This window comes from Sycon ciliatum, chromosome 1 (assembly GCF_964019385.1).
Source record: "Sycon ciliatum chromosome 1, ocSycCili1.1, whole genome shotgun sequence".
In the NCBI taxonomy this organism is placed as follows: Eukaryota; Metazoa; Porifera; class Calcarea; order Leucosolenida; family Sycettidae; genus Sycon; species Sycon ciliatum.
In genome coordinates, this window is record NC_088643.1 from 8,467,583 (window position 1) to 8,494,116 (window position 26,534).

At 47.9% G+C, this 26,534-nt stretch overlaps 2 protein-coding genes and 1 non-coding gene across 3 annotated transcripts; all 3 read right to left on the reverse strand.

The window, feature by feature from the left end:
- Positions 1-186: 186 nt before the first annotated feature.
- On the reverse strand, positions 187-6,466 carry LOC135811946 (RING finger protein nhl-1-like). Its single transcript, XM_065325226.1, has 2 exons — positions 5,805-6,466; positions 187-3,291 (listed from the first exon to the last, which is right to left on the reverse strand). The coding sequence occupies exon 2, from the start codon at positions 3,277-3,279 to the stop codon at positions 676-678; it is 2,604 nt and encodes an 867-aa protein (XP_065181298.1). The 5' UTR covers positions 3,280-3,291; positions 5,805-6,466; the 3' UTR covers positions 187-675.
- Positions 6,467-8,893: 2,427 nt separating this feature from the next.
- Positions 8,894-25,345, reverse strand: LOC135811955 (coiled-coil domain-containing protein 138-like). Its single transcript, XM_065325236.1, has 15 exons — positions 24,585-25,345; positions 24,121-24,189; positions 23,425-23,577; positions 22,878-22,997; positions 21,107-21,184; positions 20,852-20,951; positions 20,446-20,633; positions 19,663-19,791; positions 19,363-19,434; positions 18,946-19,033; positions 18,483-18,538; positions 17,358-17,429; positions 16,397-16,448; positions 15,448-15,583; positions 8,894-10,274 (listed from the first exon to the last, which is right to left on the reverse strand). The coding sequence occupies exons 1-15, from the start codon at positions 25,086-25,088 to the stop codon at positions 10,112-10,114; spliced, it is 1,980 nt and encodes a 659-aa protein (XP_065181308.1). The 5' UTR covers positions 25,089-25,345; the 3' UTR covers positions 8,894-10,111.
- Positions 16,560-16,654, reverse strand: Trnay-gua (transfer RNA tyrosine (anticodon GUA)). Its single transcript has 2 exons — positions 16,618-16,654; positions 16,560-16,595 (listed from the first exon to the last, which is right to left on the reverse strand). It is a non-coding gene; the product is annotated as a tRNA-Tyr (tRNA).
- Positions 25,346-26,534: the final 1,189 nt, after the last annotated feature.

A 26,534-nucleotide genomic window follows, 5' to 3' on the forward strand; every position in this document is an offset into this window, starting at 1 on the left:
ACTACGCCCACTGATGAAGTTAAGTGGCGAATGCACACCTCCCAAGTGAGTCAAGGGAGAGGGAGTAATTCTCTCAACCAAATGCGTGTGTAGCATTAACCCAATACATGTAACCCAATTGACCACACCTTTGTTACCATCCCTAGTGCTTTGCAAATAAGACAAACAGCCATGGTACACATCAAGTCGATTTTAAACAGTATTCACCTTCATTGATAACAGTTAGGTCAGTCAAGCATTAATTGTAATCATGATTTCAGCTACAGTGTTTCCAATGTGAATCCTTTGGGAATGCGTTATTAGAGTTTGACAAAGTATTCAAAAAAACCGGATCGCAAAGGTTGGCGCAATCAAAGGCAAAGGACACAAATCAACGCGACTACATTGCTCCTACTGATCGGGGTTGCTTTTGCTCAGCCCACTCAAGGTAGAAGAAAACTACAATATCCTTCAAAGCAATATATGCCACTCAAGGAGGACCTATCTCACCTAGCGTTAATGTTGTCATTTCCTCTAGTCTAGTATGCCATGGACACCAACCAACTGCAAGGAGGAGAAACATGTGCCACAACATAAAACTTTCATACCATCCTACACGCACGCATAGTTCCATTCTCGCTGGGAGATGCCGAATACGGAAGCTTTGCCATGGCAGCTGTGAACAAACCGGCTTTCCTAGAAGAGGCGGATGCGGTGCGCTTCTCTCTCCACCACCCAGATGCGGCCGTACTTGTCGGGAGCGATTCCGACCGGGCCGTTGAGGCGCTGAGCCACGTCTCCGTCAGCGGGTAGTTTGCTGGTGACGTGTCCGTCGTGGAAGACGAGCAACTGGTTAGTGGTGTGATCGCTGACCAGGATACGCGATGTCTTACTATCGCACCATATTCCCCAGGGCCGCTTCAGTAGCGGCTCGTCACCGCCCGCAGAGCCGTCCGGGCTCGGTGCCAGGCGGCTGGCCAGCAGCTCCAGAACCTTGCCGGCGGAGTCTAGAACGCTGACCCTGTAGTAGCCAAAGTCGGCGACGTAGTACTTATCCGCCGTCAGTGCAGCATAGATACCCAGCGGACCCTTGGGATTGACTGGCTGAGGCGACTCGGCCCTCGCCTCCAGGTTCATCTGGCACCGGTAACCGATGCAGGTCAGGTAGACGCCGTCGGGAGAGAAGACCAGGATGCTGCGCTCAACGTAGTCGGTTGCCAGTATGCGCCCCGCGTTGTCCACCACCAGACCGTAGCATTCCAGCGGCCGTGCACCGCGATGGCTGCCGCCGCCGCTCTCCAGGGGATTGCTGCGGTTGCGGCGCTGACGATTGTCCGGTGGGTGCAGCACCTTGATCAGCGTGTCATTGTCGAATAGCAACAGACACTTGTGATTGTAGTCGGCCACAACCAGTCTGCCATCTCGAGTGGCGGCGACCGCCGTGGGCTTCATGGACTTGCCGTCCTCCGCCGTGAACTTGATGCTTTGTATGAACGTGCCATCCTCGCTCAGTTCCTGCACGCGATGGTTGCCCGTGTCGGCCACGAAGATGTGGTTGTTGTGATGGGACACGGTGATATCGTACGGGTCCTTGAACTGGTGGTCACCGTTGCCGCGGCTGCCGATGATGCGAAGGGTTTTCCCCACGCCTGTGATGTCGATGGTTGTCGGACTGCCACGGATGTGAGCGCCGTTGCACTCGACACTCAGTATGGCGCGGCATTGCTGTTCGATATTGATGTTGATGACGCGTGCACCGTTCTCTAGTTCCTCGATCGGAAGCGAAGTTCTCTCCTTGTCTTCGGCGGCAGAACTGTTCAGTGACAAGTACGCCTTGATCTCGGGAACGTCCTCGGTGCACTGGCAAGCAGCCGCAGTGCCAGCTGTCATTGCTGCCGGCTCAGTGTCCACAATGTGCATTGTCGTCGTCCAGGCAGTGTGGGAGACGTCCGGGGCTTTTAGGATGTAGCGTCGCGCCAGCGGCCTCGACGGGCTGTGCTGACGCACTGTCAGCGTACCACTTTCGCTCAGCAGGTCGGCGGCAGAAATCTTCGAGGCGCCGAACGTCAGCTCTACGTGCTTCTCTCCCGACGCCGGTGGTAGCGATGCACCTGTTTCCTTCAATACCTCTTCTATTCTACGCTGACATGACTGCAGTTGATCCAAGAGCATCAGCCGATCCCATGCAGTGCTGTTGCGGTTTGCTTTCTGTACTTCGTTGGAGACTGCAACGAGTTCTTCGCCCAAGGCAGCCTGCTCCGCCAGTACCCTGACATCATCGCGGTATCCATGCATCCTGGCCTCCTTGGCGTGAACAACAGCTTGCTCCATCGCTCGCCGTTTCTGCCGCAGGGTTTCCACCAGCGAGTCAATGTACCACAGCTCATGCTGCTTGATGCGCCTGGCGTCGCTCTCCAGTACCTGCATGCACGTCTTTATACCTGCTGTGTGTTCAGGTATTGCGGGGAGTAGCGCTGCCAACTTCTCGTGACAACTCACTAGCTGGTTTTGCAGGCGCTCGGCGTGTTCCTCAACACGTACAAACTCGTGCATGCGATGATCAAAGAGTGCGCAGTCGCGGCATATCATAGCGCTGCACGTGTCGCAGTGGAACTCCTGCGGTTCGGCGGGATGCCGCGCACAGTTGGGCGGTCGGACGCGCAGTGCCCGCTGCTCGGCGGGACTGAGGCGGCCGATCGGCACCACCACGTGAGAGCGCGAGGCCAGCTGCTTGCGGTGTACGGTGGAGCAGAGACGGCACAGGCGCATGTTGCACTGCTGGCACACGTCAGTGACTTGCTTGTCGTCGCCGCAGTTACCGCAATCCGTCGCCGTCAACGAGCTGTGCCGCACGTGACCGGGGGGAGATGCAACGCCGGACAGCGACATCTGTCTGGAGGGAGTCTCGCCGGACGCGGTCAATTCCGACGTGTCGTTCTCCGCTTCCTGTGAGTCGCTACGGCACAGCGCGTCGAGCATGTTCTTCACCATGAAGTTATCGGGCAGGTTCCTCGGGTCCGAGCTGGGTATTAGGCTACGCTGGCGGCAAGCTGGACACGTGACCATGATGCCATCGGTATTGCTGCTACCGCTGTTGTCGGAGCGCTCCAGCTGCCGACGCTCCATGTCCACCATCGACTGGATGCACTTGCGGCAGAGAGCGTGCAGGCAGGCCAGCGACTTTGGGTCGTTGTACTGATCCAGGCACACCGGGCACACCAGCAGGTCTTCCAGGGACTTGAGTTTGCGCTGCAAGGCAGCCATGGCAACCGGCGGCGAGTCACCGCGCCCTTCGTCCATACTCACGCCAGCCTGGGATGAAACCACAGCAAAAGCAAAGCAAACTATTCAAAGCCAACGCACACAGGGAAGTCACATACACGTATAAATTGTAGCACCCGAAATTTTCCAGTGCACATGTCATCAGTTTGGACCTGGGTGGTGCTGGTAGAGTGGTGCCCTCTAGACTGGGCTGTTACCGATCCATGTTTTTCAGGTTAGGCAAGGGATAAAATATCACATGAAGCGATTTCGAATATCTGGGTTCAGCCATTTGACTGTAAAGTCACTTGCACGATGCCACTTGCTTAGACGACATACACACACACACACACACACACACACACACACACACACACACACACACACACACACATACACCCCCCCCCCCACACACACACACACTTGGACTTTGAAGTGACCTGCTAAGTATGGGCAATACAGACACACCCAATATGTTACAAGAGCCAGACTAGCTGATGTTGGATTGGTTACTGATTCAGTCGGATTGCAACAACAGTATCAAAGCGAACACTGAGAACTACGTAGGCTCATTTCAACCATAAACACAGTGCGCCTGACCAGCACAGCACTTGTAGCACCTACTACTCCTTTGTTGTCTTTGCATTATTTGTATTTGTCTCTTTCATTACCCCCATTACTTTGTAGGGATGTGCATATAGTAAAAAAATAAAGTAAAATAAAAAATAAAAAAAAACACTGGTGTGGAGCGCGAACTGAAAAGAAATCCGGGCTAACCGAGCCAAACAACCCCAGTGTACATGTACATGTACATGGCCAGGAAAAGTGAAATACTGGTCCTTCTTTCGGCCAAGTATGTGACGACTTGAAGAGAATTCTCATTGAATATTGAAATACTCCATATTGTTATGATGATCGAAACAGCCAGATCATAATAATGATCTGAGCCAGATCATAGTGGAGGCAGATCATTATTTTTATGATCATTTCATGATCCGGCTGTTTCGATCTGGATTGAACAGCATTGCTAGCCCACGGTGACCAGGCAGTTGGCATCCGCAGGTGGGTACGTGTAGTTCCAGTCCAATGCTGAGCAGTGTTACCAAGTACTCTACTGTCCTTGCATACTGACCAGTGTCTTGTTTGTGGAATTTATCAGCTTGGTGGTTTGCGTAATCATTTGGTACTTTGCAGTTGCAACTGATATTGTATTTCCAACTCAACTCAACAATAGATCAGGCTAGGAATAGGCTTAGTTCTATTGCTCTTTGCACTGTAATGCGCATATCCGGGCGGGGGCTTGCAGCAAATGGAAAATGCTTCAACCAAAACTTACTTGTCAACATTGGCTGTGTATCCTGCTTGTTACCACACACTTCAGTTTTTTGGACAGAGAAAGACCCATTAGCCGAACCCCTCTTGTACTTGAGCCTTATAGGAAGCCGGGTGACGGCGGACAGCACTATCCTGGGTGGGCCAACTCGACTCGTTTACAGTGCACTTCTATTGTCTGCGTTGGAAAGCGAGATTCAGACCAGAGGGCTGCGTCCCACCAGTCTGTGTTACATGTGAGTATGGAAGAGAATGTTGAACGGTCCCGTCTGGAATGACAGCTATACCATAGCTCCATGGTTAGAGCATCGCTGGCTTCAAGCAAAGGTCCCTGGTTGGAGTCCTGGTGGTGACAGTCGATTTTTTCTCCAGACTTTTCCCTTTTCCATTCCCTCAACTAATGAATATCACTTCACTTCCTTCACCTTTTTGTGTTGATCATAACTTAAGCCAGCATCGATCTGCTATGGCCCCATACCACTGTGCTAAACTCGCACAGTCTGTAGCATGACAGATCTTGCTCTATTGTGGGAACTGGGAAGGGGTGCAGCTGCATGCTGAGTGGTGCTGAGTGTTACCGGGTGAAGACAACTACACTGAACTCTGGAGTCAGGCCATTGCCTATTGGGAGACAATACTAGATTGCACTACGGCAGCCTATGCCAGTGGCGAGGGCAGAGAAAGTTTATTCACAATGAGGAATTGAGCAGGGCTTTGGCTGACTATTGCACTCTACCGCATAACGGCACGTCATAGACAGCACCGCTTCCGAGTTCCACTGACTGTTCTGAACAAAACAAAAAGGACTGATGTGGCTTTCTCGTAGCATGTTCCATAGCGCCATACTATTACTACAGGGGCGTCGGACACGGTACGATCACTATGTACTACGGTATTGACCGTACCACTTTTTGCCCCAGGTACCCCCCCCCCCCCATGAATCAATAAAATACACTGATCTGGGATCTAAATTTCCAAAAATTTCGGATCAGCCACCACTCCCGCACGAGTAAATTGTACTTCAGATGGCTGACCGTACCACACTAAAATACCTTCCGACGCCCCTGCTACTAGCAGTTGCATGCATGTGCGATGTAATGGAGCCAAGACTTGGTATTATTGCTATTTCTCCCAGTAGCAGTTTCATGAGGAATTTCCACGAAACAATATCCATCGGAAATACCTCAGCCATGACAAGCTCAGACACTAAAACAACACACTTTAATGCTTACCGTGTCGAGTGGTTGTACTAGCGATAGCTGACAAAATCCAGAAGTCCAGGAGTAAGCGATCGATACAATGTATCGATACTAATCGGTATTCGATGCTACCAACGCTGTCTCGATATCTACTTCAGCGAAAGTATAAACCCTCTCCAGCGAAGTGGATGACTTACTGAAGCCAGTGAAGGTATTTCGGACGGCCCGTTGAGTGTTTCTTGGCTTCTGACCTCCGCACCTGAACTGGTCACCGCTTTTATCAACGATTAGGCAGCACTTTTCTCGTGGGAAATCTATGCCTAGGCCCTAGGCTTCGCGGCGATGTGTCTAACAATCTCGCCCTTGCGACGTGCTTTCGAAATCAGTCTAGCCGGCCTGGTCCGTTTGACAACCAGCCCTAACCAGCTCGTCTCTATGAGTTTAGACTGCTCGCTCCGTAACTACTTGCTTCACCAACCAAGAGTGTCCAGGACTTTTGTGCGGAGTCGGACGGTAGTGGAGCCTAGCCGGACACTTCTGCATTTTTAGTGCTGCACTAGTCGGCTGAGTATGACTGCAGCCACTTGTTCCAGCCTCCGGCGCAGTACGTTGATACCTGGATTGTAAACTGTGAAGACTGAGCTGAAGTAGTGAAGACAGTGTCAAGACAAGAGGCATGAAGTCAGAACAAACCCTGGAAGTAGCACACACTTGAGCCTCTTGAGTTTTCAGCTGAATCGTGGACGGATCTGCAGCAGTGACATCGCATCGGAATCATCAACATCATAGTCATAGATCTTGATACTGGCACCGTAGCCGAGGCCTAGGCGCGTGAGAAGCAGTACAGGTGCAAAACGTGCCTCCCTTCTTCTGCACCATGTGGATATACCTGCGAATGGCGGTTTCGCGTCCCAGTCAAGCACGTCCTAGAAGCCCGAATTGCGAAGCCGCCTACTTTGTAGATCACACGATGATGCTGGTGATGCCGCGTGCGCGTATCAGCATTCGAATCGGTGTGTTGCGGTCAAGTGATCTCGTTGGCTTGTTTGTTTCAGAAGGCGCGTCTTTGCGGTGCAGCTGGGAGAAAGCGCACGGATCCGAGACGCCAAATGCGCGTTGATGATGCACTTGGCGAAAGTCGCGTAGCTAGCTATGCTGCAAGTGCGAAATTTGCATGAGGCGGCGTACGTCCGGACACTGTCTGTTCCGCACATCATGCCTACGCGACACACCAAAGATGGAAAGCCACTTATCGGCGAGTCAATGGTGGTGTCCACATCTCCGTAATCACTATCACTTTGTAAGTATTTGTTGTGCTGGGTTCATCGGTTGACCCGAAGGAAACGCAAATTTTTTGGCTGCTCCTTTCCCCACAACATGAAAATACACTAATCTGTAGCCAACTCTGGTGACACAACCATGGCACCTGTGCCAATGTTACGACACCTCGTAAATTTAAAGGACTGTCTTCTTCGACAAACTGAGCCTGTCGTCAGAACAACACGAAAATTAATCATGAAGCTCGGAGCTAAGCTAGTCTGTCAGACTTCGAGTTAGAGAGTAGGTGCTGGACACTGTTCGTTATTGTGTAAATGTGATTATTCAGTGTGTGCTGTGGCAACACAACACACAACAGCTTGAACAGGGATCCCGGAACAACTAGCGCTCAGTGGCAAACAACGTTCTATTCCAGTCTGACCGTTGTTGTACATAATTATCTACACGATTGTAACGACGTAGATCTAGTATCATCTACGCTCCTCTCCATCGGCCTGTGCCTGCAACTACGGTCACGCTCAAGCACTCAGTAAAGTTGCGGTGCAACGTAACCTGCGATTTGCCTTCTGGGGCTCATTCGGATTGAGCCAATCCTGAAGAGTACCGGTATACTAAACGGTAACAGCTAAACTGAAAGAAAGAAAGAAAACTAAGCTCCTTTCTCTTGAAATACTCTCCACCGCAGATTGAATTCCCTTGAGCCTCTATTGGCTTTCATTCAGTCAGGCTCCAGACGACATAGATCATTTTTGAACAGGTTGGAGTAAAGCCTGAGGGGAGATGCACATCGGTTTGGGTGTCGATGCAGCCCACTGATCGCGGTTTCCTAGTTCTGGCTTCGTACCATTGACGTCGACAGAAGTTGTGCAGCTCATTTCTACAGTGAACATCATACTATTATTAGTAGGTATGTATGGTTGCCCCGTATGCACATGCTTGCCTTTTTCAACAATTGAAAGGGCTCTAGGCTTTAGTTTAGAAGGGTGCAGAGCCATACAGAACAGAGATCCTGTGCCAAAAGAATTAGAGAGAGGTCCAGCAAGTAACCAGTTCACTACCCGACACTTGCCCGTGGAACAGTGCCGACCAATTCACTGCACGTCCTGGATTTCTTCTAAGCTGGATGACTTCGGAAGTTCGGAAGGACTGCGTGGATCTGGGTAATAGATGGTACTCACCGCAGGTGAAATTTTGATACTAGTACTAGCGAGTAAATGCATGACCTCCACGCCAAGACCAGGGAATTGTACTCTCACAGGAATCGAGAGAGGCTAGTGTACGAGTATGCAATCATTGGAGATATTCTGTATGAAGTGTCATCACAAACACTAAGTTCTTCGCCTGTACACAATGGCAGGAACCAGGAAATCGTTGCCTCCACAAAGTGTCATAATCGTCAGGACCTGTAGCATCGTCACAATTGGACCCATAAACATACCGAATACTATTCATAGCAATACGTTTTTCAACATGCTACACTGTACCTTCTCAGACATACTTGTACCTCACACTTGGTTCAGACGTCATACCTCAAGTCAGAAATGCCAAACGAGATTCACTGCAGCCATACAACCTTTTGTAACTTCTCGAAGCCAAAGCTTTTGTGCAACACATGTATATCAAAGCCAATCCCAAGGCACGGGACACTCCATTGCATGAATGTTCCTTTCACTCCATGCTTGCCACTGTTTCAAATCCACTGGCCCAGCAGGAAAACAAATTGACGAGGAAAAGGACTTCAATCCCTCAACAAAAGCAGAGGACAATGAAATTGAAAACTCCTCGGCAGCAGTAAAAGAATAGGGCATCATGTCTAACCCGAACTGCAAGCCATTCTAAACACATCACGCACACAAACATCTTTTCCAAGGGGTTTCCGGTAGATTCACTGTGCGGCGATAGCAATGGAAAGGAGAGCAATACATGTACAGGTACAGGTACCAAGGACATTAAAAAATTGTGATTTTCATGATTGAGGTAGAATTCCACTGGGGACATCATAACAGAGGCAAACTTGTTACTGACTGTGCACCAGGGTCAACAGAAAACTTCACATGCTGGGAGTGCACATGTGGGAGTAGGAAATAATAGCTGCATGACGACCTATAGCAGTTTATAGCCAGAAGGCCAATGCCCTGAAGCACAGAAAACCTGTGTACACTCGTACTTCTGCCCATCGCTGAAGCGATGGTAGCGAACACACTATGTTAGACATAGCAACTTGTGCTGGGATTACACCATTCAACAGCTTGCAAGGCTGATGAATTGACCGCCTCTAATTTTAGCCTGGTCACCACAGGGCTGGTTGAAGTGGCTTTTTCTGGCCAGTGAATCCCTTTTTTGCACACAAGTACACACAACACCACATACTATAGTACTGCGGCATGCACTAGCAGGGCTGTTGCACCCAGGAGAATGAAAGAAGAGATGGGAGAATAAGAAAGAGAAGAAAGGCGTGTTCGACCATAATCGTCGGGAATTGAACCCGCAACCTCTGGATTGGAACTCGACTGCACATACCACTGCACCATATACATGTAGGACAGTGTCAACTATAGAAGCTGAGTCAAATACCAGTACACTCTCAATTCATATGGCTGACATCCCTACTTCTGTCCTACAATTATAGATTCTACTCCGCGAATAAATTCTGTTTCTTCAGGGAAATTATTCCGTCCAGTGTGTCTTCGTCGTGAAGCTGCGGGGATACCTCACCCCGATTCCTCCCAGTGAGTCTCCGTCAAGTCACCAGCCCTTCTGCGCGTCCATGTAGCACTTTAGAAAACACTTTCAACCTGGCAGAGATAATACACCCCTCAAGATATGATAATTTTACAAATAAAGTAGTGGTTCAGGGTAGAAGACAGAAATGGGATGCATAAATCAGATGCACTTCAGATTAACAGGGCAGCACTCATCAAGTTCATGGCTAATGGTAGGCTATTGCATAGGTTTTTCCTCTTCCTTCTCACAGCCACCACATTCTTGGGGGGGGGGGGGGGCATGCCAAACTTAAAACACAGACTACGGACAAGAGCGGTACAGAGTGAACGCGTGGCTGTTCAGGATCTGGCACGTTTTGCTGCCTCCTTGACAGTACCAGTCACCTGCGACACCAGGGAGCGGAGATTGAGCAGCAGGAAAGCCTTGTCAGGCCCGCACCGCTGCATGAGCTGCTCAGCTATGGGAACCAGCTGATGGGCGACAAAGTGCTGCTGAGCAATCCTGCAGAAAACATAGAAGAAAAGTAGAGTGGAGCTCACTTAGAATAAGCAATGATAAGACATACTATTGCTTGGTAAGGACATTGTCCAGTAGGCATACGCGGATAATGCCGGCAGAAAAATTGGCAGAATTCGGTACTTTTTCGGGTAAGTTTCATGCATGTTTGGTATGTGGATAAAGAAATGGAGCAGAACTGTTCGAGGAATTGCCCGCCATAAGGTTTGTATGGTTCTGCCATTTTCACTGCTTTTCGAGCAGAATCTGCCACCTTTTCGAGCATTATCCGCACACCCCTATTGTCCAGAGTACAGGTTATACACTGATACACTGATGCATGATGGGATCATGAGAAGTATATTGTAACCAGGATACTAACTACACTGTCTTGCTGCATATGGGGTACATGGGGTACATGGGGTACATGGGGTGCATACCACCAGAATTCACCTGTGTTGCTCAACTGATTGCACTCTTTACTGGCTTGCCATCCCCCCCCCCCCCCTTAAGGCACTTGAACCCAAACTAATAGACCCGCTAATTAACCCGGCATTGTTATGCCTTTTGGTGAGGCTGGACACAAGGGGTGACTGTAAAGTCAAGGCTGCCTCTGGATTCCTACAATCAGAGCAATCAGCAGCTGCCACTCCTCGTAACTGCATCCATCACTACCCCTGACTGCATCCATCAATACCTCCAGGCTAGCAAGGCAGTAATTAGCTACAGCAAGTGCTCGCATGTTATTGCCAGGTACTTCAGTGTGTTTTGCAGTGCTTTGAAAGTGACCAATACGCAATAGGCAAGTGCAACAGCTGCACTACCTACATACATACACAGGCTGGTGAGTGGTGGTGCTCGTACACTGTATGGGCACAAGCCACACAGTACATCAGACCAACACTAAGTTATAACTAAGACTTGGAGGCCACCCAATCATCCTGAGATAGCAGAAATGTAAATGGGAGAGATTTGACTGAGTGGCCAGGCTGACTTGTGCAATACAAAACACACCGTTCTGCAGCATATAACTAAGACAGTATTAACATGTACATAGGAAACTCACTAAACTACTCACGGCACATGCTGGAAGCATTGTTTAGTGCTGACACTGTTTTTGTTGCAGAGATGTGAGGAATTTTAATGAACTCATGCCAGCACCAACTGTGTGATGGCTCATCTAATCCCTCCCCCCTTCTATCTCTCTCCTTGCCATAAAAGTTGAAATATGCAATTTATTTGTCCTCTAGTGCCAAGTTGCCTAACACCACACATCAGTATACGCATTCCACGTAACTGGCACAAGGAAAGGCTCAGAAAACCTAAGCTGAAGTGCCACTTTTCAGTGCCACATTAAGTTGTGTGAGACTCTACGTGAGAATGAGAGCGCCGCCAGGCATGCGCGTACACAATACACTGTGACTTAGGATACTTTAGCTTAAGAAAAGCTGTAAACAGTGAAAATGGCGCAGGCATTGCCATGCAAGATGTGAACATGTTTGCAGACATTGCCATGCAAGATGTGAACATGTTTGCAGACATTGCCATGCAAGATGTGAACATGTTTGGAGCTAAGGTGTATTGTTCCAGACTCGATTTTCCTGTTCCAATCATCAGCCATGCTGCATAGTAATGTCTGCAGTTTCGATATTGTGTTGTGGTCTAACCATCATAGTGAGTCAGCCATGATCCCAGCCGGGGGGGGGGGGCAATACCAGTTGTCTCACATTCTCGATCCGCACTGACATCCAGAACTGGCAGAAGCATGTGTAACACCAAATCCTTCTTCGCCGCACATTTTCCAGATTTGCCTAAATTTTCCACCACATCTACAGGCAAGATATAGGTAAAGACTGGGTTTGTGATGTCATATTGTCAGCTCGTTTCCATGAAAAGGACCAGGCAAATGCCAGAAATTCTAAATATTCGACCCTCCCCCCCCCCCCCCCCCCCCCCGCCGGAAAGTCAAAGTCACGATCATGCCCGCATGGCGTGAGACACTGACCATTCCCCATCTTGTGTAGGCACATTCCAAGGACGGCTAACAATACTCCTTACTGTGAGCGATCCGTAACACTCCTAAGCCTCTGCCAACACTCCTGAGAACTGAATCCATCAACACCTTGCCAAACAGGTGATTTTCCCTTTAGGGCAAGTGCCCGTGTGTTGGCAGGTGCTTTTCTGTGGTTTTGCAGTGCTTTCAAAGCAGTCTATTTGCAGTCTATTACAAAACTTGAAAACTGTATCAGTGTACTGGTAAGCGGTGTTGTGTGGTGCTAGTAGAACATGGGGCCTAAAGTCGTTGATATACTTAAAGTGCCTAAGCAAGCAAGACGGGATCTGACCCAGACTGCCGAAGTCACAGAGGCCACAGGTCCAATGAATGAGTTTGCAGAAATGTACAGCAGCAGAAGACCTGGACTGCTCAGGCAGGTGTGCCACAACAGCCAAGCCACTCCGCACCACTCCGCCATTACAACAACTTAGTAGTGAATCAAAATAGAAACTGACTGACATGCACGGCTATGTTGTTTTCCTGTGTTGTTAGTCTTTGCCAAATTAATAGCCCGGCTGGCAAACACTGCTGGAACGTGCGGAATGTTCATGAAGACCGTCAGCTCTCACATACATGCCTTGCTCACAGTCAAGAACAATGCTGTGATGGGTCATCTCTCTCCCCCCCCCCCCCCCCTTTACATTCACAACTAAGCCTCCTTTACATATGTATCGCCAGATTTCCGTGCACCAACCGACCATCACACACGCATGACTGTTTCAAAGATACATGTGCTCACGACACCCGAGTTGAACTGACAAATTTTGGCATCAGTTGTATGAGCTTGAAATATAAGACTGATGACAAGCAATACCCAACTGGAATTTGCCATCCGAATCTGCTCCGCATCCACACCAACAGGTTTACATTACCCGACCATCACAGTGAGTCGGCAATTGGCTCACGAGCCCACCATATTATATGCCTGCCCCGACTAAAACTCAAAGCCACTATCCAGCACCGTAGCACTTCTAACAAGATCCTAGTAGATAAAGGATGCTCACACCAGGTGACTGAAAGCTGAACACCCCCCCCCCATCCTCAATGATGGGAGACCAAGAGCACAGTGCTTGAAAGGCAGCCTTCAATATCTCACTTAGGACGTGTAGTGGTCTGTAAGTGCCTGATGTCAAGACTACCATGCCACTGGCAGGTGCCTAAGAGATAGCCAAAAAGGCGGAAGCACTTTGGCAGTGGCACTATTGGGACTTCGTCCCCCCATCCTCAGTACCCTGCAGCCCCTGGGAGTATCCAAGACATTGGGCACCTAGTACTGGGCATATTGGTAGGTCTCGCTATGCGGATGCCATCACTGTCCAGTGTCGGTACACTGCACCATCCTCCTCAGGGTGGGTGACAGTACATTGCCAAAGGGAAGTCTTTCATCTGTGAGAGCATGATTGTATAGAAAAGGAAACTACCTTGATACCAATGGTGGAGATAATGATAGGGATCTTGAACCCCTGGTGAGATCCAGATGGCAACATCAAGATGACCAGGATAGAGTTCATCCAAGCAAGGAAGAGATGGGAGTATGTACAGCTAGTGGTGCGCAACATCTAGCGACATTGGCTGGAAGAACTCGTCCCTCGACTTAACCTCCATGCTAAGTTGCACAAGGAAGGCAAGAACGTAACCATCGGAGATGTGGTCCAGGTGCAGTGTCTGCTCCAGCGCCGGGTGAGCCGGGTAATCCACCCGGTTGGGCGGCGCTTGGACCCGGTTGAAAATATAGTACCGGGTCACCTGTGACCCGGTTGGTACTTTACACTTTCTAACTTTGGAAGGACTGACTACATGGCTTGTATGTGTCAGATACTTCTTCTTCTTTTGTAATTTTCTAATTCTTGTCCTCTCTTTTCTAAATGCGGCTTATCCATTCGCCTTTATATCATTGGGCCTAGTTCCCGTCTATTGTCCGAATTAAAATAAACCAACCAACCAGTTAAAGCATGTGACTCGGCTGGTGAGACAGCGCCAGCCGCCAGGTACATGTGTACCCGGCTCCGACCCGGTTGAAATGGTTGCGCCAGGTACACGTGTACCCGGCTGTCCTACAATCCTAGAGCAGACACTGAGGTGATGTAGAAGACCTGAGCAAGAGCGTGCCGGCCTCTCGTTCGAGTAACGGAAGTACATCCACACTCAGATGGCATAGTGCAAGTGGTAGACATCCAAGTGAACGGCAAGACATTTCGCCGTCCTGTCAACGTCTTGGTGCCGGTAGAGGTAGACTCAGTCGCAGTTGACGAGTCGAGGAGTCTTCCTGCAACCTCTGAAGTGTTGTTAGCAGATGTTCAGGATATATGAGGCATGGTTGCATGGTTCCAGCACCGAAAGCCTGTCATATACTACACAAAAGCTAAGCTGAGTGCCTCACTGACAATAGTACACTAGTTATAGAATGCCGCCTGCCTTAGTTCCGAACTGTCATGTGTTGACATGGGGATTGCTGCCCTCACTTTATGACTGTAGTTTGAGCAGAGAGGGAGGCATGTCAGACGTATTCTCTGTCTGAGTCTCTGTGTAACTGCGACTGTGTTTGATAGTGGTGAACCACGATGCATTGATTATCATGAATGCATGTGACATACAGCACAGGTAATTACACAGAAACAGAAAAAATTTAAAGGGGAAGTATAACCTAAAATCAAAATTTCACCAGTTGTAGTCTTCTGGGTGCTGAGTCGAATGGTCTTGGTCCGAGGAAGCTGCGACGCTCCCTTCCTTCTTTTTCCCAATCGAACCCGCGCACTTCCACCGAAACTGGGTGACTGCGCCCTACTAGATGGGGATTTGTATGCAAAATCTCGAAATGGCGCTTTTAGTGACATTTTGCATACAAATCCCCATCTAGTAGGGCGCAGTCACCCAGTTTCGGTGGAAGTGCGCGAGTTCGATTGGGATTCAAGTAGGAAGGGAGCGTCGCAGCTTCCTCGGACCAAGACCATTCGACTCAGCACCCCGAAGACTACAACTGGTGAAAATTTGATTTTAGGGTATACTTCCCCTTTAACAAAACCGTAAACTACATATTATGCACGAGCATGCTACGGAAGTACGTGTATTGGCAGGTCCTCCTAAATACCGATAGTATCGATTCATGTGAAATTGAGAACTCACCTTGCTGTTGCCAGTTTTTGAAGGACGATGCTTAGCTTCTCGGCAAGAACAAAGTTCTTGTGGTCGCGTAGCAGGCAGGAGACAGAGTGGAACCACTCTTCGTTACAGCAGGCCTGCAAGAATCTGTCCACGATAGCTGTGCACAGCAGGGGAAGCCATAAGCGGCGTCACAGACTGACAGAAACGCAACGGCGCAAGCACAGCGTGTGCTAACCAAGACAGGAACAAGATATGAATCCTGATAATTCTGGATGCGAGCAGCAAACCTTAAGTCCACAAAAATTGCCATTGCGCCATTCATATATCAAATGCGTGATGCATGGAAACCACATTGGAGAATGCAGAATGCCAGCTATTAGATAGTAACATTCACTTGGAACCCAGAAGAAAGGTTATGTGTGCCCACTGGTACCTTACTAGCATACTGGGTAGTGTACGTATTTTCGTACATTGCCACCATACCTGCACCAGTTTAACACATGCACTCATACCTCGTTTATCTGGCCGGATGTTACTGACTTACTGCCCATGACTTCCAAATGTCCGTGACTCCGAATCACATACATTTTGATGGGGAAAGGCAATAGATAAGGCATGCGACATCACTATTTCCACAAAAGTCACAAAAGAGTAGTAATATTTTCACTCAAACTTGCCCAAAGGGTGCCCAGTAGACCGAAGTGCAGGTAAATTCGGGGAACGGATAACCGAGGTACGAGTGTACTTTAAAGCAGGTAATGTTTGCAATAAGAAATGTTTGCAATAAGAAATGTTTGCAATAAGAAATGTTTGCGTTCAAGAAATCGAGACTGGTTTGCGAAGTTCAAAATTTGCGATTCGGCACCTCTCGCAAGGAAATGCCAGCCTTTTACGAGCTTGTGAAGTTAAAAGGGTGTGCATGATAACTGATAAGGCACCTCTCGGAAAATCGTGCACGCAGTCTTCTTACCTGGCTCGTTGACTAAATGCAGGTGTACATCCACAGCTGCTGACACAAGAGACTGTAAACATCAGTAGGGAATCAGAAGAGAATCAGAGCAAAAAGAGTAAAAAGTTACTAAAAACACCCGAAGTTTCAGTGTCACTAGAAAATACAAAACTTGAAGAAAAAATCCTTCGAGCCGGATTCGAACCAGCGACCTAAAGATTACTGTCATTTACTGACACCGACTACAGTCTTCCGCTCTACCAACTGAGCTATCGAAGGACACATGCATATCTCTCTGTACCGCCTGTGTAGTAATGCATAGCGCTTGACTTCTGATGAGAATTCCGCAACACTGGTGCGGTGTACTTTGTTTGATTCACAGAACGGCCACGTTTCCTTTGGTCCAAGAATTGACTCAAAAACGGAGAGATACATACACACAACAAACAGGAAGAAGAAGCACACTCAACAAGAGAACCGACAAGTCAGAGAGCTCTGCATAACGCAAACAGCAAAGGCGATACCAACCACGAGAGTGCTAAATGTCTATGAACAAGAGCAAAATACTCAATCCGGGGACAGAACTGCTTCGCCCTTCGTAGACTCATCAGCGCAGCAAAGAGAAAATGAGGCCGGACCTGATTTGAATTGAACATACAGATTTCAAAGCCAGATTTAAACTAGGCCCGAACGTACCTTGCCAGAGTGCTCAAATGAAAAGTCAGTGAGCTATGCATAATGCAAACAGCAAAGGCACTATCTGCATGAGGGTGGTCAACTACTAAAAGAGCAGGAGTAAAATACTCAATCTGCGGAGAGAACTGTTTCGCTCTTTGTGGAGTGGCATCGCGAGCGCTGGTTTGCTGCTCCACACAAATTATACTTGACAATGTCAGCCGCACCACCGCCTTCATAGTTTTTTTTAAACGCGCACGCGCCAAGCTACGACTCATTGCAGATCAGTGCATGGCAGTTCACTAACCGGTGCTGTTGAGGAGCGCATGAACATGACAATCACGCCCATTCCACTGTGGTTGAGGAAGATGCTCTTTTGCTGTGCAGCGGCACACCAATACACAACCAATAAAAAATTCAAGAATACAAGCATCGATCGGTTGATTTCTTGGTTAAAGGGTTTCACCTGCAAACTGGACAGTTTAGAGAATGCCGGAAGGCTAATGATCGGCAGCTCTTAGTCCATAGACACTCTAACCATCCACCCTTAATCATCACGGACTTGCCGATACTAGTCTCATGGTGATGATGCAGTCTTCTGGGAAGCTCAGATACAGTACAATGATGAAAGGCGAGCAGTCACTGTGACAGGATTGAGCATTCTGAGGGGCCAATGATTCGTGAACACTGGGCTGTGCACTATTACAGGGCGCAAACATGATTACTATGATCGCAGTGCATTGAGCAGCTTCACACTATACCACTACTAGTAGTCTAGTTACAAGCCGGCACTGTGGCCAATATGACATTGCACTGTGGCCAATATGACATTGCACTGTGGCCAATATGACATTGCACTGTGGCCAATATGACATTGCACTGTGGCCAATATGACATTGCGATGCACAGCACTGTGGCCAATATGACATTGCGATGCACAGCACTGTGGCCAATATGACATTGCGATGCACAGCACTGTGGCCAATATGACATTGCGATGCACAGCACTGTGGCCAATATGCCATTGCGATGCACAGCACTGTGGCCAATATGCCATTGCGATGCACAGCACTGTGGCCAATATGACATTGCGATGCACAGCACTGTGGCCAATATGACATTGCGATGCACAGAAGGTTGTGGTAACTGCCAGGGAAAGTACTAGACACTTGCATGTGAGAGAAGAGGTTCAATAGGATCTAGTTGTGACTTGGAAAGGTTCACGCCGAAGCAATCACCAGGCAACCAAACTATGTGATATTGCAATCCTTAATCTCCAAAACGGGCCATATTCTCTAGCCAATACGTTCAGGCATACATTTCACAATTGTGACAACAATGGCCAAAATTGATAAACAGCCACTCCATGGTAATCTGCTTTGCACCATTCTACATGTGACTGCTGTTTCACGTACAGTCTCTACTGACTCACCACAGCATTTCGTAGACTATTCCGAAGCACGTCAAATGCATGTAGGACAAGATCAGCTGAACACCAAACACAGATACATGTACAAGGAAGAATAGGCAACAAGCCATGCAAAGACTAAAATTATTACATTACACACTCAGGGTCAGGCAAGTTGAATGGTCATCATATCAAGCAGACGAGATACGGTGTAGCGCTAACCTAGGAATCTATATCCACTCAAGCTCTACAAAATAAATACTCTTACCTGCGAAAAATATACTTTTTATCAAATAATGCAACTCCTACAGATACACAAGACGTAGTAACATGAAGGCACTCCGCAATATCCCAGCTTAACCCAATTATATATTTACCGGGGTGAAGCGAGGAAAACAGTGGGGCACAAGATATGTGTTAGAGTCCATCAACTAGAACAGCCCTTGAACCGTCAGCAGCACGAGAGCGGACAAGAAAGACCACTTACTTCTGTTGACATTGGCCAGGACAAAAAGTGAGGATAGGAGCTGAACATGCCAACTTGCGGACGCTAACATGGCTGGCTGATTGGAGCCCTGGAGAGAATGCAGTGTTTCAGGGAAAAACAAAATACCAAACAAAATCGCTACACTAAACTTCAGCAGTAGGGAAAATCAAGTGAAACTAGCCATCCAGTCATCAAGTTGAGCCTACACAAATTATTCTTCGGAGATCAGCACGTGCAATAGATTTCCATGTTTTTTTGTATTTTGATTAACAAGAAAAGAAAACCGTTAGAATGACACGACACATCTTTTTATTATTATTATTTTTAGTTCGTTGCCTCAACAGTACAATGTAAAACTTTAAAGAGGGTCGTACAGAAGAAGGAAACTGAGGGTGATCAGGAAGGCAGAGATCTTACCTTGGGACGAGTCATAGCTTCACCCAGATGACGGAACATCATTAGTAAAGAGGCTCGTTGACTTTGAACTGCCTGGTCAGAAGAACGGATATGCACAGGGATACATTGAGCAGTATGATCAATACCCCCATGTCAGATACGGGACAAGTAACCAAGACAACCATGTCAGTTACAGAACAAGTAACCAAGACAGCCTTGAAGAAACAGGCCTAACAGAAATCTGGGATTCCATTCACTTCTTAGCAGTCACTACTTGTTGTGCTACAAGGCGTGATGGCTGCTAAAAAGAGTGCAACTCACCGCCGACACGGAAGAATGAGTGATGAATCGAGACGACACCAGAGCAAAGCGTAGACAGGGGATCGCGATCTGATTGGCCATCGTGCTCACATCGCACGTAGTTAGAAGCTCCACCACCAGAGGCAAGAGCTACATGAAGCAAGGTCAACAACGGGCGAAACACAAACAGTCTATTGCACACACTGCAGTACATTGCTAGGTTTTTGAAACACTATACTGTACAAGCAGAACATTTCGTCGGTCAATAATTTCGTCCAACTCCAAAGAAAGGGAGTTCGTCCGGCTGTAAATTTCGTCTATGGATCATAAGAGTGCATTGAAAAGCTGGACAAATCGACATTTGTCCGGCATTTAATTTAGTCCAAAAGTTCCTTGGCCGAAAAAGACGAAATTAAATTCCAGACGAATATTTCTGCTTATACAGTACCAGTCTCATGGCTTAGTTCCAGTAAAACCTGTCCCAGCGACATCGCGGATAAGGTGACAAACTGTCCTAGAAGATCACTGCAACCAAGACCAAGGGATGCTATTTCCAGTCAATAGACCCTGGATAAGGAGACCACCTGGTAACAGAGACCACATTCTGAAGGTCCCTTGAACGGTCGTCTTAGACAGGTTTCAATGTACTTCGAAGTAGAACAACGAGCCGTGCTTGAAGATGAACCATACACATACTGTACTGTATTAATCTGATCATCACAACAAACAACCATGAAGGTGCAGCACACACTAGTAGTTAAACATTGTGATGTGCTAAGCACACAATAACAGGCATAACCGTACCTTTGCACACTGTGCCTGAAACTCGTCTGGCTTCATTTTCGTTGGACCGTGCTGCACCTTCTTCCACGAGGACATCAGCTGGGCATCAACGATCCACTCCAGGAGGGTGCAGAACGGAATGATGTAGCGCCCGTCTTGCTGTGAGCTGCTCTGAACCGTGGACGCCGCGCTGCGTCCAGATGAGCTTGCTGCCCACACAAAAAGGAGGGAAATAACATGAATTTGATGTTGGTATGTCCACACATGCGCTGAATGCAGCTCCAGAAATATGCATAAGGAAGTGCATGCCCATACCATCTCTTGACTTTGCACACAAATGAATTTACTTCCAACTTCTGATCCGCACCCCACTGCAGAGCTGGTACAGTACATTAGACAAGTAGAAACACTGGGCAGCATTGCTTACATTGAGCATGGCCCGCGTCTTGCACTCGCTTGGATCTTGCCATGGCTTCTCGTACCACCTCCGCCGAGTTCTGGTGCTGATCTTGCAGTCGACAGCGAGCCTATCAATAAATCGAACAGTGGTAAACAACATAACCCATGAGCTGTGTGCATCGTTCGACCACTCAGCCCATATACAGTGACCGCAGTAATGCTGGGATACTCTAAGAGTAAAATGTGAAGCTCACAAGAGACCCAAAGCGCCGAGGCTACAAACCTGCAGATTTCGCACGCGTCTCTGTGACGAGGATAGTTGTTTGCTGAAGGCAATGCTTTCTGTCTCCAGCTTGGATACCTGGTGGTTCAACAATACAGAGAACACACAAACCATTATGAACACCTTGCAGCGGACTTCAGCATTATTCCGTGCATTCACAATAGTCTCCCAAAACGACCAAAATTACAGGGATTCGGGTGCTCTTTACTACACGCCAATGTGTGTGGAATACACCTCCCAGTTCTAAGCAAAAAAAGAGGCCTGTAATGGAATAGCCCCTCTACACACCAGTACCATAATAATACGATAATACGATGTACTCTGTTCTACAATGCATGTGCTGCTGACCTTGCTTTTAAATGTTTAAAGCACACGATCCTACTGGTGATGCGGGGTAGCAGCAAAGTGGGACAGAAGACTAGGACAAACAGACAAAATGGGTAGGACATGCAAAAGCAAGGTGCAGGTGAGGCGAGTCCAGCTATAGTCCGATCAGAGGTCTCGGAGTCAGCACTAGATGCGCGCTTGTGTGAAAGTGCACATGCTTTTGACTTGGATGCGCCTGCGCGCATATGGTTTGTGATGTTCGTTGATTTGTTGTTCTTTCTGATGTTCTCGAGTCGAAAGGAGATTGAATCCTTTCACAATGCAGTACATCGTTACTTTCTTGTTTTACAGAATGTACCTGTAAATACAGTCTTATTTGCCCACAGGCCCATGGCGGGGGCTTGAGAGAAAAGCCAGCTGGATTCCTCATCAGTCAGCACTTGCATACAGCCTGAAGTAGTGATGCTGGAACATCATTCTACTTGATGTGTTGGGCTCATAGTGCCACTGTAGATGGTGCACTTACTACGGGTTCAACAGTGACTCTAGAAACATGTTTGCTGTTCCCCGAACCATTTTGCGACCACCTCTGCTTTCTTGGATCATAATATCGGTGCATATTGACTAAGTTTGAAGAAGGGCTGAGGCTTCCTGCAGCTTCATCTCTGAAAGGAATTCGGGTGGCCACACCCATTCCCATAGCGCTGCACATCCGGCCCAATTCAGTAAGTTTACAACGTTTCGTGAATAACAATGAATTGTTATTACCTGACGGTGGCCAAGTGCCGAAACATTGTAAACTAACTGAACTGGTTCGGATGTGCAGCGCTATAGTATGGGAATGCAGGGCTGCCACTTGCTCCGATTTTTCGGAAATCGTCCAGACAAACCGACCGATTTTGTTCCCAAAGAGGGACAACCGATTATTTTATTTTGAGCGCTTTTTAGTCCAGTTGACGCATTCGGCGCTTCCAGGTCGCGTTTGGCCAGTCATTGTACATGTACATGTAGCTGTAAAATGCACGCATGCTTGCATGCGTGTGGACAGTTAAAAATGTGTTATGGGGCCCCAACAGCAAGCCATTTTCCTAAAAAAATTCCCAGGGGGACACCCCCAGACCCCCGTCAGATTTTTCTCCCTCCAAGTGTGGCAGCCCTGGGAATGGGTGTGTCTACCCGAATTCCTTTCAGATATTGACTAAGACGTTTTTAAAGTCTTAGACAATATGCATCCTGCAGAGCGTTCTTTAAAAAGAACAGTTCAACACACTGCAGTATGCTTTGTTGTTCATTAGACTCCATTGCGGTCGGGTCGACCAGTAACTCTCAGCTCCACTGATGAGACCTAACAAGGTCGAACAGCTGACTGTTCGGAGATTTATTATTATTATTATTAAATTTTTGATGGGGCAATTTAGTAGCACACAACGCTTGCATGTTTTACCTTCTCCTTCAATTCATGGTTGGCTTCCCGCATGGTGGAGAACGAGGCCTCCAGTCGCTGCACCTCTTTGTCACGTCGCCTCACGAGCTCCATTAGGTTATGTGTGTGCGCTCTGCGTTCCTGAAACATACGTAACAGGTAACACGGTCTCAACAGTTCCATTAGGCTCTCTGTGTGCACCCTACATTCCTAGCTGAAACATGGATAACAGCCACAGGGTCTCAGCAGTGCACTATGATGGGATGTACAGTCTCTTCTGGCAGTGTGGGAATCACGCACAGCCAGTCACATGGAAAAAGCGGATGATATAACAGGTTAGCAGAAAACGACCACAGCCTGTAGCATAACTTCAGGTGTGGACGATTACTGAACAGTGTATGTGCGTGTGTGTGTGTGTGTGTGTGTGTGTGTGTGTGTGGGTGTGGGTGTGTGTGTGTGTGTGAGCGTTGTGTGTGCCTCCGTGCATGCGTGCTTTACATGCATGTGTGCGTGCGTACGTGCGAGTGAACTTGTGAATATACTGCCAAGCTCTATATGGGCCACACACCTCTTCCAGTTTACTCCAACGCTGAGTGACCTCCAACTCGGCACACTGTGCCAGGCGATCATGAGATTGACACGCCAGGCGCTCAAGCTCCGCAGCGCGCTGTTCCCGCTTCTTCAGTCGCTGTTTGCGCTCGTACAGTCGCTTGGCCTCTTTCTAGAGACGACAAACGGACAAAAATATTAAGTTTGTTGGCAGTCACGATAGCACGTATGGATTGAACGCATCAGCATAAAGAGCAACAGCTACAGCTACAAGCTACAGAGCTACAGTCAAATGGACCATTGTTTCTTGTTTGCAGTGCAATGGGAGTTCCTCTTACCCACAAAATATATCCAGTAATGATTTATCCAATGGTGGTGGGAGTACCGATACTAGTTCTTGTAAAGTATAGAGCTGTAACATGGAATTTTTTATTTTATTTTTTTTACATAATAATAATATCCAGTAATGATTTATCCAATGGTGGTGTGAGTACCGATACTAGTTCTTGTAAAGTATAGAGCTGTAACATGGAAAAATGTGGGCACAAGTAATGCGATCGAGTCCACCAACTTAACCATGTTTACATACTAAACTATTTTTTTTACATGTTCACCATCTGAGTTCTCAAAGTCCAGAGTGACCGTTTGTCTTACCAGCGAGATTTTGACTGTATTGTTCCATACGTCTCTGGAAGCACTCACTGTCCACGCTTACCGTCAATTCGCTTTCCAGACTCATCAACTCCTCCATCAGTGGCCAAAGATTAGGATCTCCGGGACGGCCCTGATGTGAAACAGCAGAAATCGCAACAGTGGAGAATGCTCAGGTGCCAGTCTAGACTTCTGTGCAGGGGAGCGTCTGCCCCTGTCCCCAACCCATGGCACTCCATTGCCCAGGTTTTAGGAGTATCACAAATGCATTGTAGTTGAAAATGCGCTACTGATATGTGATAACTTTCTACGTGTATTATTCTATTGTAGAGAGTAGGTGGGTGGTATTGAACTCAAAAGTGGATTGATGCGCTGGGGTGCAAATAACATGTGATCCTTATGCTAGCGTTCCTTAAACGAACTCGATCGTTCGCTCCATAGCCCTATATTGGCTATAATTGATGCGTTGCTTTAGCCCTTTTAAAACGCTTGAACCATGCAGACCTCAGCAGATATTTCAGAACGTACAAGCATTGACGCGTGTGACGCATCCAAATGGTGGCTGCGGGGTTCGCGACTTCTTCTTCTCCTCTCAGACCCATGATCCAGAATGTCTTGTTGAGATGGATCCGAGAGTGTGCCTTCAGCATCTTCATCTTCATCCTCGTCATAAGCCTCGGACTGTCCACCTGCTGCCGGTACAGCATCGCCTCGCGCGCACAAATCTACTGTGTCCTCCGTCAGGCTGCCTGCGCTGCTATCGCGGCGCTGATCGTCGTCTGCAGCACTGAGCGGATTCTCTGGTGACAAGTAGCTTAGCGTTCTTCCTGCTGATGCCTCTTCGGGCATGACGTGCCGTCTGGACGAGCGGTTCATTGTTGCAAAATATCTCTCTGATTTGTCCGAAGGAGACACTATCGGGAGTTGAGAATGCCGTGGGGTTCTGCTGTCAGGATTTCCGTCGAGCGAATCATCAGCAGTTCCATCCGAGTTGCTCCAAGAGTCCTCGGAAGCTACATCACGTTCCGCCATGCCGATCGCACTCCCCACCGCACCAAACGCCACTCTGGCAGAACATACGGATCGTACGAGCTGCGGCTATGAGAAATTATTGTCCTGGACCTAGCCCTATTAGTATCACTAACAATGATGTTCATATCGTTCTGCTATGCATAATGACGATACTCCCACTACGGAGAAAATCGTGTTCATCATCCATGCGAAGGAAACAAAACTTAGTCATTTTGGTTCACAGAATTTTTTCTCCTCATCCTGGCTGGGACATAATCATGATAATCATGCATCGGAAGACTTTCAAAAATCCCTTTCGCTCCCGCCCATGGATCATGTGGATGCCATTTATTGCCATACCGGTATACCGCGCTTTACCGATGACTCATGATCATGACTGTCAGTGTCATACATGATGACCATGGTGACAGTCATGGTATCGAGCTACATCAGTCATCAGTAGTACAGTACGTATCTACCGTACTGGCAATATATGTTGCCGCGTAACGCGTAACGCAGGGGGGGGGGGGGTGCGGCGTAACGCGCGACCAGGCTAGTGCGACAAATTTTCGTTGAGTTCGTAACGCGCGTCCGGCGGGGTGCGGCGATCTTTTCATTGCAGTTTGCACTGCAAAAAAAGGCTGAAAACTGTGAAAGCACGTGGCCCCGGAGTAGATCTACCGCGTGGTGAAAAGTAGTTTTTGGAGGAAGCGCTCTTCCCCTATGTCACTTTCCTTTTCATGATATTTTTGTGAACAGATCACTCTGATAGTTAAAATATACAGTCTTCTATTGATATCGTTGTCGCCCTTTGCCGTTGGGTTTGTAACAGTTGGATAGCAACTGAATTTCTGTGCCTTCAATGTGGATGAAAAGAAAAAATGATGCGGCAAAAGCAAAAAAATGATGCGGCAATAGCAAAAAAGTGATGCGGCAATAGCAAAAAAAGGACTGCGGCAATATAGAAACCTGTGTAACGGCTTCTGTGCGACTTTGCATGTAACGCCCTGCGTGCGGCAAACATGTGCCAATGTAACGCTTCATGGCCTCACTGCGGCAACATATATTGCCAGTACGGTAATATTGACTGAGTACGAGGAAATAAAAGCCGAGTAAAAGACCGAGGCGAAGCCGAGGTCTTTTACGAGGTTTTTATTTCCTATACTGACCAAGTACGAAGTCAATATTAGATTTATCACGACAAACAGTCCGTATTTCAAATTCCAGAACGATAACCTCATGAATCCCGGTTTTATGATTGCACAACCGTTGCACCACGGCCTACTCATGCAGTGAAACTGCTGCACTAGGCACCGTTCAACTGCGCAACCCCTAAGGAGTCAAATATAAGCGGTCAATATAGCCCTAAGGAGTGAAATATGCAGGAATATTTGACTGCTTAGGTATGGCAAAAATCTATGTGAGTCAATACTAAGGGAGTGATAATAATAAGTAATACCGTACTGG